A 13259-nucleotide genomic window follows, 5' to 3' on the forward strand; every position below is an offset into this window, starting at 1 on the left:
CATCATCCTTAAGCCACAAGGGTCAGAATTTCCCCACCCAAGGGCACATGTGCTTAGGTTCACCTGCTACAGAGAGAAGTGAGTTTAGATGAAAGCAACTATATTAACCTGCATGGCTCTATAAGTGGTTATATTCCCAGTGTGCTTGTGCTTGTAAAGGTGTGCTCTTAAGATAACAGGAATGTTACAATCCTGGACAAAGTGCACTGCTGCTGACACAAATCTCGCAGCTGTGAAGTCAGATGCAGAGGAGTATAGGATCCAATACAGTTGAAAAGTCTAACACAGGTATTGCTATTGCTAAACCAAACACATTTCACATCCCCTTTTTGCTGAAGGTCCTGAGACTTGAGATAGGAAATAGAAAACATTGTATTTTATTGAGGACACTGTAGGAAAAGTCAGTTTAACCCTGAAATGTCTATACAGTGTATGTGGTTTGCTCTAACTATCCACAGGTTCTGTCTGCATCTAGGGCACAAAAAAGTTCCCCAAAAGCACACCAGGAACCCCCTACATAGAATTAATATTAATACCTAGCATTTACTTTGTTTTAGGTACTGTTAGTCCAGAGATGATTAAAAGTAAAAGGTGGGACTCAAAGGGGTTAAATGCAGATACATCATTTCATATAAAGGACTTGAGCATTGGGATTCTGGAACCCAGTCCCCTGTAGATGCTGAGAGAGAGGACATATGCGACATTTCTGAAAATTTTTCATTAAAATTTAACTCAATTATAAAACCAATCAAACTGAATGATTTTATACATTTTTATAATCCAGACACCTTGGTTTATTAGTCTGTCAAATATTTCTTGAAAGAATGGAAGCATTAGACCTGTGGGAAGTCACTTGACAGAAGGCACAGTGTGGCTGGCCTTCCCCGCATTCAGAATAAGCACAGACCATCTGATGACTTGGGTTCACGAACAAGGATACAGTTCACATGTAATTATCACCTTTTATGCCTCATGTTATGTCCCAGTTTGTTTTTTCTGCTATATCTCAGATTCTGGTTTATTTTCTTTGCAAACAATAAAGGATAACTGCAGATATACAAAAGCTCTCACTCAGGATCTATGTCAACAGCTTGTTGGAAAGGTCAAACCTTCCTTTAGTCTTCTTTACATTCGCCCTACTTTGAGGGCTGTAAACTCACACCTTATCTTAGTGCCTGGGTAACTTAATGTAACATTCCTGCTGGGGGTTTTTAACACAAAAATTCAGTAGAGCTAGTAAAAAAATTTTCAAGTTAAAAAAAAAAAAGTTTTAATTTTCTTAAATTATCCTCGTATGTACCATTCCACATTGTGGAAAAACATAGTCTGGACACAACATTGAGATTTCAGAACACTTGCACAAATACTTACATCTGTGTTTTATGTTAGACCCACTGTGTCCCATCTTAACAGACTGTAACAGATGACTGGCCTTCAATGCAAGAGGCTTACAGAAGAAACTTTAAATTTGGAAATGTTAGCTGTGCCAGAATTCCAAACTGCTTCACAGAGTATTTAGAAATAGGTCTTAAGAGTAATCTTCCAATTCTTTCTGGTCACTGTAGCTGTACTCTGTATGCACCTATTAGCAACTTAACCTGTTGAAAGAAAAAAAAAAGCACATATTTCTAGTTTCCCTTAGAAACTAAACATACATTTCTCTCCCCTTAGAAGAGAGGGGAAAAAACCCTGTCTCTTTGGCAGGATTCTCAAATTGGTTATCAGTGTAGTGGCTAGATTACCATTATTTTAATTAAAGATCCAAGTACTTGTAATTGAATTTTTAGGTTACTCCTTTATTCAGTCTAGCTAATGATCATACATGTGGAAATTAAATATCAAAGTACAGAACATTCCCTACGGCTGTGTACCATGGACGTCAGAGAGTTGAGCCCATCTCAGATCCAGGCAGGAACACAACGGTCCTGAAAACTTGAAGAAACACCCGAGCAGTGACACTAGATTCAAGGAAAAGGATTCTCACCTTAGCAGAAGGTGCTTCCGTCAGCCTTATGAACATTTTATTGAGGCCTGCCACAGGGCTGAATGAGTAAACAAAATGACTGTCCTGGGGAAGAGAGCAAACCAAAGATGAGCATTTTTGCAGCCAGCCATCTCTAGACACAGTCAGATTCCAGACATCTTTAGACTCTCATTAGAAATACACACAGTTTGTTTGTATTTCTTTAGGCAACATGCTGTGATTACTTTTCCCTTGACTTAGATAACTTCATCTGGAAAAGCTATTCGAGATAAATCATTAATATGTATCTGGCCATATATATATAGCATGAGTATTAAAAATCTTCATAACCAGTTAATTTTAATTCAGCCTAAGGACAGACTTTTGTATATGGCAAAGGTAACAACAAAGATTCTTCAAGGGCATTTTTAATTTAAAAAATACTATAGTCAGTATATAAAAATCAAAATTATACTAAGATAACCTAAAAAATGATGCATTAAAACTAAACAAATACAAGCAGCACAGTGTTTGCATTGGGATTTTTTGAAACATCAACAGCATGCTTTTCTTACTTTTTGAATTTTAAGTGAACATTTGTTAATAATTATAATGCATTTAAAGGTATATTTAAAATTAGTTTCTAGACCATGAGAATTTTAAAACAATTTATGATTATTGGGTTATTGCCATTTCCAAAAACTGCAATTAACAGAAGAATTTATAGGTCATCTCTGCTTTTGATTAGAAGAATGTACTCATCAGTAATGAACTACAGAGACTTACCAGAAAAACAGGAAGTTGAAATTTATCATTTAAAACAACAGCTTGTACACTACATGGTCCACAGAGGCGAGCAATGACCTCTTTACCCAGAAAGTTTGCATGGAAGATAAACAGCAGGACGCCAGAGCCTGAATTGAGGAGATGTAAATACAGATTTTAATTTCCATCCAAAGACAGCACTTGGCAGAGCTTGAGGGCATCATGAGAGCCTGAGTGCACAGGCCATCCACATGGGAATCCTGTTAGAAAACATGTTCATGAAGGTCATGTTTATGTTCCTGCCAACCTGAGTGACAAGGATCCAGGGACGGAGTGGTCCTTAATCCTAGTCTGACAGACACATACTTGATCCAAACAAAGAGTATGACCAAGGGACTCTAATCAATTTGCTGGCATTTGTTTCATGGTTATCAATATAAATTGTTTTCCTTCAGTTTTAAGAGCTACACGCCCCTCAAGATACCAAGGTCAATGTCTGTCAAACTTCAGTACTTTTAAAGGTGTTGGCTGAAAGTCCTGGTCTGGCTGGGGTTTTGAGAGCATATTGAGGAGACCATATGCTGAGTCTCAAGAGTGAGAATCGCCAGGTATCTTTGGTAAGATTTCAGTTGAGTAGAAAACATTGTTAGTGGTTGCAGACATTGTGCATGTGCAGAGAAAGCCATGTGTGACCCAGGGCTGTCCAGCTGCACCAGAGCACTGGTATGGATGCCCAGCCAAATCCACAGTTGATTAATGACCAAGATGTTAGAAATGACTGGCTTTGATTCGTAGAGCTGTAGCTTAAGTTTCCATTAACATATTTAAACAAAACACTTCAAACCAGTTGATCCTAAAGGAAAGCAACCCTGAGTATGTATTAGAAGGACTGATGCTGAAGCTCAAATTGTTTGGACACCAGATGTGAAGAGAAGACTCACTGGAAAAGAACCCTGATGCTGGGAAAGACTGAAGGCAGGCGGAGAAGGGGGCAGCGGAGGATGAGATGGCATCACTGACTCCATGGACTTGAGTTTGAGCAAACAGTGGGAGATAGAGGAGGACAGAGGAGTGTGGCATGCTGCAGTCCATGTGGTTGCAGAGTTGGAACATGACTGAGCAACTGAACAAGAACAAACAAAAGCCAGAACCCAACCGAATTCCCACCTTTCAGGTCAAGAGAGTGCTGTCTCCACTCCATATACTTGGCACCCATGGCCATGGTCTCACTTGCCAAGTAGCTGTTAAGCATAAACTCATAGGAGGCAGGACTGAAAGTCTCATCTCTTACTAATCAACTTTACAATGGGGCAACACATTTTCTTTATTCTTGATCTCAAAAGGGCAAGACTCAGTGATAATAAAATTCAAGAAAAATATTGATTCTGGGCTTACCATGTTGAAAGCTAGATTTCAGTAAATTTTAATAAAAAGTATTAAGACCCAGTTTCTATACTTCTAAAACAAGTATAAAGACTGCTGTGTAGACTCCTCAGGGTCAGCTACGACGGTATCGGCTGCATTTTGTTCTTAACCTATTTTATATAATTAGTATACATGATGGAGTTTGTTAAGGTTTCCTTCAAAGAAAAGGTTATTAATGTTTATAATGTCACATTTCAAAGTGGGAGAAAAACAAGGCTTACCTTCTGGTATAGTCTGTGGGGGTCTGTAATTGAAATCCATTGAGAAATCTGGCCCCTCACAGAGGCGATGGCATGCTATTGGGAAGACTGGCTCCAGTAGCGCAAGACGTGCTTCAAAGTAATCCTTGATAGTTTCTTCAGCAACTCTCGAAAGTCTAATAAAAAAGCAGAGTAAAAGCTGTTCATGTAGGAAAGAATCTTGAGGCACAGAACAATCAGATGAGTGAAGCCGCCTCAGAGCCAGCCTGAAAAACTGCTGTCCCTTGCTTTTTGTTCTGAGCACTCCTATAGGACAAGGCACACATCTGTCTGTCCTAGATGTCCTCTCATTCCCCACCCACCGAGTCTTCTGCGTTGTGCCAGGCACACAGTTGGAACTCAGCACATACTCATCAAATGAGTGCATGAATGATCAAGGAGAATCAGAAATAAGAATTCTGCTAGAAAATAAAGCCAAGAATTGTCACACACAGTCTTGTTTATAGTACTTGGTTTAGAAAGCAGTCAAAATGATTGGTGCTAATTCAGAAAGTATTTTGAGATTATCCGGTAGGTAAAGTGTAACTGACCTGACCCAAACACCTCCTGCCACCTTCCAACAGATGCTCTGCTTTAAGGAGCATAAAATCCCCAAAACTATTTAGTCATAGACGTGAAACAAAGTCCAGCATGCCTGGACCCCCTCAGCTGTGGGCAAAGAAGGCAGACTAGTCTCCTTACTTGGTGGCCACCTGTAACCAATACCTGGCTGCTGCTAAGGCTCTCAGTGATGGCAGCCCAGGTGGCCAGAAACACCCCCTTTTGCCTTTGTCTCTTTGTCTGAAATTTGCCTATATCTGGAACAGAGAATAACCATCTTTCAGGCGTGAAGATCCAAGTCCTATCTTACCCTTGGTGGGTGAGTACGAGAGGGGCTCTGCTACCTGACTGAAAGCACCTCACCTACAATAGTACTGCTCCTGAAGCTCTTGTTACATGTGAGCAAGAGAAGTAATAAAAAGCTACTAAATTACTTAATGAACTTCCAATAACATCTAATAATTTTGAATTGATTTGAAAATGCATGAACTTGAATAGCTAAACTGATAATTTCCAGACAATGTAATAACCATTCAGCACTAAAAAGAAAGAAGTTTATCAGGCTGCGTAAAGACACGAAGACAACATGAATGCTTATCACAAAGATGCAAACCTGGAAAAGGGCATATACTGTGTGAGTCCAACTAGCAGTAAAAACATCAGTGGTCTCCAGGGTTTGGGCAAGTTGAACAGGTGGAGCACAGAGCATGTTTAGGGTGGTGAGATGAGTGTGTGACAGGGCAATGGTGGGTACACGTCATCACACCTTCGCCCAAAAACACAGGATTTGTGACACCAAGTGGAACCTCGGGGGGCTCTAGGTCAGGAGGATGTGTGGGTCAGCCACAATGGTGGGTCCCCATCACTGGGGGTCCATTGACTGTAACAGCCTCACTGCCCAGGGTAGGACAATGCATGTAGGAAATCGCTACTTTCCGTTCAACTTCGCTCAGAACGTAAAAACTGCTCTCAAAAATCACCTTTCTTAGAAACAATGAAGTTTAAATGGTTTTAAGAAAATGTTTGGAAGCCAAGTTGAGTGTAATTAAGATTTTAAGATGATACTCCTAGATAGAACAGCGTTAAGTTTGAAGGTTTCTAACTCCTCAATAACTTGCAGACTTTGTACACCACTTTTAAAATTCATCTTCTTAGACCAGAAACCCATCATGACTTGTACTTGACTTATCTTTTTCTGAGCAGTTACATACACATTGTCCATTACGTGTCCCAACAGGGCACACTCCTCCCACACTTACGTCTCTAAGTGGCTCTTCAGCAGGTCGTACACCAGCACGTTGTTGCACTGCTTTGCAAAATGCAGTGCACTGTTCTGGTGCTTTGACAGAATATTGCAGTCAGCTCCACATTCAATGACCAGCCGGACGATGTCTGAGTTTCCTCTTTTACAAGCCTGTGTCGGGAGTAAAGGAGTAAAAATCACTCAACCATGATCAGTGTCTGTTCCTCTCAGCTGAGAGTTCTCCATAGAGAAGGACCCCTGGGGTTGGAAACCGGCTTGGAAGTAGACCTCCTGTGGTCCTCCTGCAACTGTCCCTCCTGCTTCTCTGCCATTTCCCTCCCAATTCGACTTTCTAGCCTGCCTCTCTCCTGAGCTTAAGATTCACATTTTAAACACCTGAGCATTTACAGTATGTATAAAAATCCTACCACAAGTCTGCAAACCAATCCATGCCATCCACTGTAATGGGGGATGTTACACAGCAGCATCAAAGTCCAGCCTCTATTCTGATTAAGTCTTTCTTGAAGTTAAACTTTTTTGAAGGCTCCCAGCTGCTATCTGGATGAACCCCTACTTCCTTGGCACAGATGTAGAGTTTTGTGCACCCATTTCCACACACACCCTTTATGCTCCTGTTTAAATATCTGTTGTTTAGAATGTGCCTGGTTATTTCTCAATAAGTTTTAAATTCATGCTTTCAGCTGCCACCTATGCTGTAAACATACTTCAATAGGAACACATAAAGGAAAATTAAAATTCAAAAGGAGGGTGACTGAACAAAATAAACATTGCTATGAACCAAAAATGAAACAGGAACACCAGCAGCAAACAAGTTTTAACCCCCAAGTGTGGAAGAAGAACGGCAAGAGTCCAGCACAGCCTCAGGGTCCTGCCCACGGTGAACGAGATGGTCCTGACCATCTGCCTGACTCAGGAAAGGTCAGAAGAGGAACTGGAGCCACCAGCCCTTGGTGAGCACTCCCTTCATGGATGAGGCAGGAGCCACAGCCTCCACACACGGTCACGACCTGCTGGGTGGACAGCACCTCAGGCCAGAAAACCTGGAGCTGTGGGTGGGGGGTGGGGAGCTTCTCCAAGCTTCCACAATCCACACACAGGTGAGGAAACCTGAGGCCAAGGAGATGAAGTCACCAATGGGAAGGAACGAATCCCCGTCCATCTGCTCCATGCCCAGGTCTCTACAGGGCACAGTCTATCCCCTTCCACTGACATGGTTCATCCCAGCTGACCTAGATCTTCAGGATGCAGCTGAGCCAGCTGCCAGGTTCCCTCCAAGGCTCAGCTGGAATCCACAAAGCTTGGCCACCAGGTTACAGAGCCCACAACTCCCTGTGCTTCCTCTCATCACACCCAGTAACTCCGTCTTTCTGGGTCTGTTTCTGTCACTCAGCTGCAACCCCTTCAAGTCCACAGACGGTCTTGTCCCGGTTGACCACCAGCCCCAGTACAGTGGCAGTGGGAGGTCCTGTGGAGAACATGCTCCCGTGGGGGAGGGTATGGGGGGGTGTGGGCAGTGCTCCCAGGGAGGCATTTACCTTCATTAGTGCCGTCTCACCGTTGTTCTGCTGGACGTTTACAAAAGCTCCTGCTTCCAAAAGAATAGCCACGGTAGTTAAAAAGTTCTGTTTTAAAAAAAAAAAAAAATGGATTTAATCCCCTCAAACTCTTCATAAGTAAGATATTTCAAGATGTTTTGAAATTTCTAGCCATCAGCAAAAGTACTAAGATTCTATCTCATGCAGGGTGGTGAATACCACAGACTACTGCTTCTGCTCCTCTCTCCCGACCCCCGCCCAGGGTCCCAGGAGAGTCGGGGGCTGCATGGAGCGGCCGCTCCCACTGGCACCCTGCATAGCCACACACCTTCTGCCAGCAACTTCAACCTCAACTTTAACCACTGGCTTCAACATAAAGAACCTCTTCATCTCAGTCCTTTAATAAGATAACATGGAACATTTTAATTAAATTATTAACCAAAGGGACACAAAAGATTTTTTAAAAATCTAAGAATTAAATCAATACCTTAATCAGAAGTTCTTTTTCAATACAAATCATCTCCAACTAGATAGACGATATTTGGAAATTTCAAAGTACGACTGTCAATAAAAACACTGATTTATGACAAGTCATAGAGGAACTGAACTAAGTTATGTGACTGTGTGACTGGCACACTGCCCGGCAGACACAAATTCTGTCTCAGTCCCAAGGCTGTGGAAGCACAGCATGCTGAGTGGCCCACCTTCTCGGCGGCGTGGATGAGTGCCGTAGTCCCATTCTTCTGCCGACCATTCACCTTCGCCCCCTTCCTGAGGAGCAGCCTTAGCAGGTCGTCCTGCCCTCCTGCAGCTGCGAGCATCACTAGTGTCATCCCGCTCGAATCCTGCGTTGGTTTTGTTACACACGTGGTACCAAAAGTGTGGGAGAGAAAGATCCCAATGAACATAATAAGATGATTCGTATGAATGCATCTAAAATAAATGTACAAGAACTACATGAAGAAAAAAACCCAAAGAATTTTAAGAGAAGAAATGAAGAGCTGAATGAATGAAGAGTAGATACGTTCCTCAAAAAAAGACTCAAAATGTAAAAATGTCAATTCTGAGCCAAATTAATCTATTTCATGCAATTTTAATGAAAATCCCAATAATCTTTTAAATGTAATCCTAAAGGATTAAACCTAAAAAATCCACAATTAAAGCAATAAAACTAAAAAGAATATATAAAAATCTTTTCTAAGCAAGATTAGATGACCAAAAGCCATAAAGGAAAAGATCAAATGATGTGACTACCTAAAAATAAAAATGTCCCCAAGCAGTAAGACTCAAAAACGTAGAACAGAAAGGGTTAATATGCTTCACGTATCCTTATAAATCAGTGTGAAAAAACTCAGCAACAATAAGAAAAGATTGGGGACTTCCCTGGAGGTCCAGTGGTTAACACTGTGTTTCCACTGCAGAGGGCACAAGTTCAATACCTGGTCCAGGAACTAAGATCTGGCAAGCCAAGGGCATGGTTAGAAAAACCTCCCAAAACAATAGAAAGAGGGGCAGTTGCTGTAAATAGGCAACTAACAATCAAACACAAATGGTGGCAAAACAAGGAGTCACTTTCCCCTCAAAATGCAGAGGTTAAACCATAGACAAAACCAGGCATATCATGGCTAACTAAAGGTCATTATATAGGGCTGGAATTACAAGAACTGTAATCCTATTATACGTTTCTACAATGTTTGACTCTTATAAAGTGAACATGTATTACTTTTAAAATAACTCAGGTTTACTCTTTAACTATAAAAGAGCTGATTTTCCATCTTCCTATCATCAGATTTTTAGAAAGACACTTCACCTCTTGGTCCAGGTTATATTCTTCACTTGAGTTAAGAGCAACCTTCACAGTAATATAATCCCCATTTTTCACAGCATCCCTCAATAAATCTAAAATGAAAGAAAAGATAAATTAGGTTTCAATAACTAGATTCATGAAGAAGAACCCTATAATTCCAAAACCACTCACTGCTTGGAATCACATCTGCTGTAGTAACATTCTCATCTTCTCCATCAAGATGCTTCTGGAAGTCCTCCAGTCTCATCCACTCCAGCTGCAGATCCATGCCCAGACTTAGAACCTGCTGTCTGCCATCTGGGACACAGAAGAGCCTTATTAAGATATACTTTTATGGACTATTAAAAAAAAAAACCAATGCCGTTTTATTTAAGCATATGGTGTCCTAACCCAAATGTTATATTTTATACCTATGTCATCTGAGTCTCTAATTAACTTTCTTACTTTCTTTGGGTAGTAATATGAACTGTCCACTTTTAGATGCCATACATGAAAGAGGCATAAAAACTAATAGGTATCTTATTAACTGTAAAATAGTAACATTAATTTTAGTAGCTGAAAGAAAGTGAGAAATCACAGGGCTTCAGTAAGAGGAAGCCCTGTGATTTGTTCCTTTGGTCCTTCTTCTTGGACAGCTGGTCAGCCCTCCCCAACCAGAAGGGCCGGAGACAGAGGGTCAACCTTACACAAGGGATAAATGTACACTGCTTACAATATTCATGTAGGTAGTCACTCTAAATATAAATAAGTCATTGCCTGTGATCCTGTCAGACTTGGCTCAAGCTTCTCCTCCTGCAAGTATCCCCATCAAACCCCATAGCGCTCAGGGCCCTGAGATACCCCCACTACAAGTGACACAAGTGCTAGTTTCCACCCTCATGTCCGACCCATGGGCTCATCAACACTAGGGATGTAAATGTTTATTCCCTACTGGCAGTGGAATAGAGGACATCTGGGAAGAACTCAAAATGGCTGTACTGTTTTAAACAGTGAAAGGCACAAATGTTTGATGGTAAGAGTTAAAAGGAATTAAACAGATGACTAACAGAACAGGAAAAGATGCTCAACACTGCTAATTATTAGAGAATAGTAAATCAAAGCTACAGCCAGTACCTCCCATTGGTTAGAATGGCCATCATTAAAAAAATCTACAAACAATATATGCTAGAGAAGGCATGAAGAAAAGGGAACCCTTCTACAAACTGTGGGAATGTAAGTTGATATAGCCACTATGGAGAACAATGTGGAGGTTCTTCAAAAACCTAAAAACAGAACTACTATATGACCTAGCAATCCTACTCCTGGGCAGAAAAGATGAAAACTCTAATCTGAAAAGGTACATGGAGCCCTATGTTAATAGCAGCCTTATTTACAATAGTCAAGACATGGAAGCAACTTAAATATCCAAAATGTTCATCAATAGATGAATGTATAAAGAAAATGTGGCATGTGTGTACACATATGTGTGTGTATATACATACATATACACAATGGAATACTAGTCAGCCATAAAAAGAGTGAAATCATGCCACCTGCAGCAACATGGATGGACCTGAAGATGACCACACTAAGTGAAGTGAGTCAGAAACAAAAAGACAAATATATGGAATCTAAAAAAAAAAAAAAAAGAAAGATACAAATGAATTTACTGACAAAACAGAAACAGACTCACAGAAAACAAACTAATGGTTAACAAAGGGGAAAGGGGAGGGGACTAAATTAGCAGTTTGGGATTAAAAGATACAAACTCTTATATATAACATAGATAAACAAAGACCTACTGTATAGCATAAGGAGCTACATTCAGTATCATGTAATAACTTATAATGGAAAACAATCTGAAGAATATGTGAATATGTGTGTATATGTAACTGAATCACTTTGCTGTACACTTTAATAACAACACTGTGTATCAACTATACTTCGAGAAAGAAAAAAAAGTTAAAAGGATTTAAGGACATCCCAACACAGAAACAATCCCATGGAAGGAGGAGCCTGGTAGGCTGCAGTCCATGGGGTCGCTAAGAGTTAGACACGACTGAGCAGCTTCACTTTCACTTTTCACTTTCATGCATTGAGGAAGGAAATGGCAACCCACTCCAGTGTTCTTGCCTGGAGAATCCCAGGGACGGGGAAGCCTGGTAGGCTGCCGTCTTTGGGGCTGCACAGAGTCGGACACGACTGAAGCGACTTAGCAGCAGTGACACAGAAACAGTGCAGCCTTGTCCATGTATTACTGCTAAGTCGCATGTACTTGCTGTACCTCACTTCCTGAGTAACAACAGTAGTAGATATTCAGAAAGGAGTGTTAAATTCATGAATCAATACATTCAATCCATACACAAAAATCTGTGAGGAAGCCATGTTACAAATAAGGAAAGCCATGTGTGCACTGACACGTGTCTGAGTCCTCAGCTGCTTCCTCCCACAACCTCCCCAGGAAGATTGGGACTCGGGACAGCTGAGGGTTCACAGAGACTGAGATAGTGCCTCCAGTTACACAGAGCCACGATGTACTCAGTGGGATCACAATGAAGCCAACTGGCTTAAAATCCTAAATTCATTCTGTTCATTCCTATTGTACCCAACATCTAGCAGTTTTAATTTTTTCTCTATTTTAAATAAAAAATTAGACATATACTAAAAGAATGTTATGATGTGAATGAGACTCTGTGAATACAGCCCTTACTGACCACAGAAGCCTGACCCTAACCCTTAGATATTACTTTGCCAACAAAGGTCCATCTAATCAAAGCTATGGTTTTTCCAGTAGTCTTGTATGGATGTGAGAGCTAGACTATAAAGGGAGCTGAGTGTCGAAGAATTGATGCTTTTGAACTGTGGTGCTGCAAGTTTTGAACTTTGGACTGCAAGGAGATCCAACCAGTCCATCCTAAAGGAGATCAGTCCTGGGTGTTCATTGGAAGGTCTGATGCTGAAGCTGAAATTCAAATACTTTGGCCACCTCATGCGAAGAGCTGACTCATTTGAAAAGACCCTGATGCTGGGAGAGATTGAAGGTGCGAAGAGAAGGGGACGACAGAGGATGAGATGGTTGGATGGCACCACTGACTCGATGGACATGAGTCTGAGTAAACTCTGGGAGCTGGTGATGCACAGGGAGGCCTGGTGTGCTGCGATTCATGGGGTCCCAAGGAGTCGCACACGACTGAGTGAGTGAACTAAACTGAAGCCTTACAAGTGGCTGGATTCAACCTGCTCCTGCTTTGCTGGGTTTTCACACCTGAGCTGTGAGTGCTGAACTCTGGCCATCCTCTCCCTTCTGGAGACAGTTGTCTGGTCTGAGGACTGAAATGATGGTGGGGCCCAGAGCCCACCTGCTTTCAGGAAGAGTCTGATAAACTCTTGCATATGAAACCATCTGTGCCTAGTGTTAAATTTGAACGACTATTTTAAATGACTACTTCACACTTTTTAATAGTAATAATATCCAATTTTTGTATTCGGGTCAGTTTTGTTAAACTGTTATCTTTCTAGGAATTTCCCATTTCATTCAGTTTTCTAGTTTATTGCAAGAAAATGCTCATAGAATTTTTATCATTTTAATCTGGATGCCACCTATAATGCCCTCTCTTTTTCCCCTGGAAATACTGTTTAAGTTTTCATTCTTTTTTCCCTTAGCACTACCGGAGGCTGGTCTATTCTATTAGTCTTCCAATGAACCAACTTCTGGCATCAC

The 13259-nt window shown here is 41.1% G+C and overlaps 1 protein-coding gene across 2 annotated transcripts in view; it reads right to left on the bottom strand.

The window, feature by feature from the left end:
• Nucleotides 1–1252: 1252 nt before the first annotated feature.
• The window catches only part of MPHOSPH8 (M-phase phosphoprotein 8), a 42980-nt gene continuing 30973 nt past the window's right edge, over nucleotides 1253–13259 (bottom strand). For both annotated transcript variants that reach the window (XM_061133538.1, XM_061133537.1), the window contains exons 6-14: nucleotides 9731–9856; nucleotides 9563–9651; nucleotides 8457–8597; nucleotides 7753–7839; nucleotides 6213–6367; nucleotides 4375–4529; nucleotides 2750–2877; nucleotides 1985–2068; nucleotides 1253–1598 (exon numbers count right to left, since the gene is read on the bottom strand). In XM_061133538.1, the coding sequence (XP_060989521.1) occupies nucleotides 1557–1598; nucleotides 1985–2068; nucleotides 2750–2877; nucleotides 4375–4529; nucleotides 6213–6367; nucleotides 7753–7839; nucleotides 8457–8597; nucleotides 9563–9651; nucleotides 9731–9856 (1007 nt within the window). In that variant the 3' untranslated portion in view covers nucleotides 1253–1556. The remainder of the gene's footprint in view (nucleotides 1599–1984; nucleotides 2069–2749; nucleotides 2878–4374; nucleotides 4530–6212; nucleotides 6368–7752; nucleotides 7840–8456; nucleotides 8598–9562; nucleotides 9652–9730; nucleotides 9857–13259) is intronic.

Source organism: Dama dama, chromosome 30 (genome assembly GCF_033118175.1).
Source record: "Dama dama isolate Ldn47 chromosome 30, ASM3311817v1, whole genome shotgun sequence".
In the NCBI taxonomy this organism is placed as follows: Eukaryota; Metazoa; Chordata; class Mammalia; order Artiodactyla; family Cervidae; genus Dama; species Dama dama.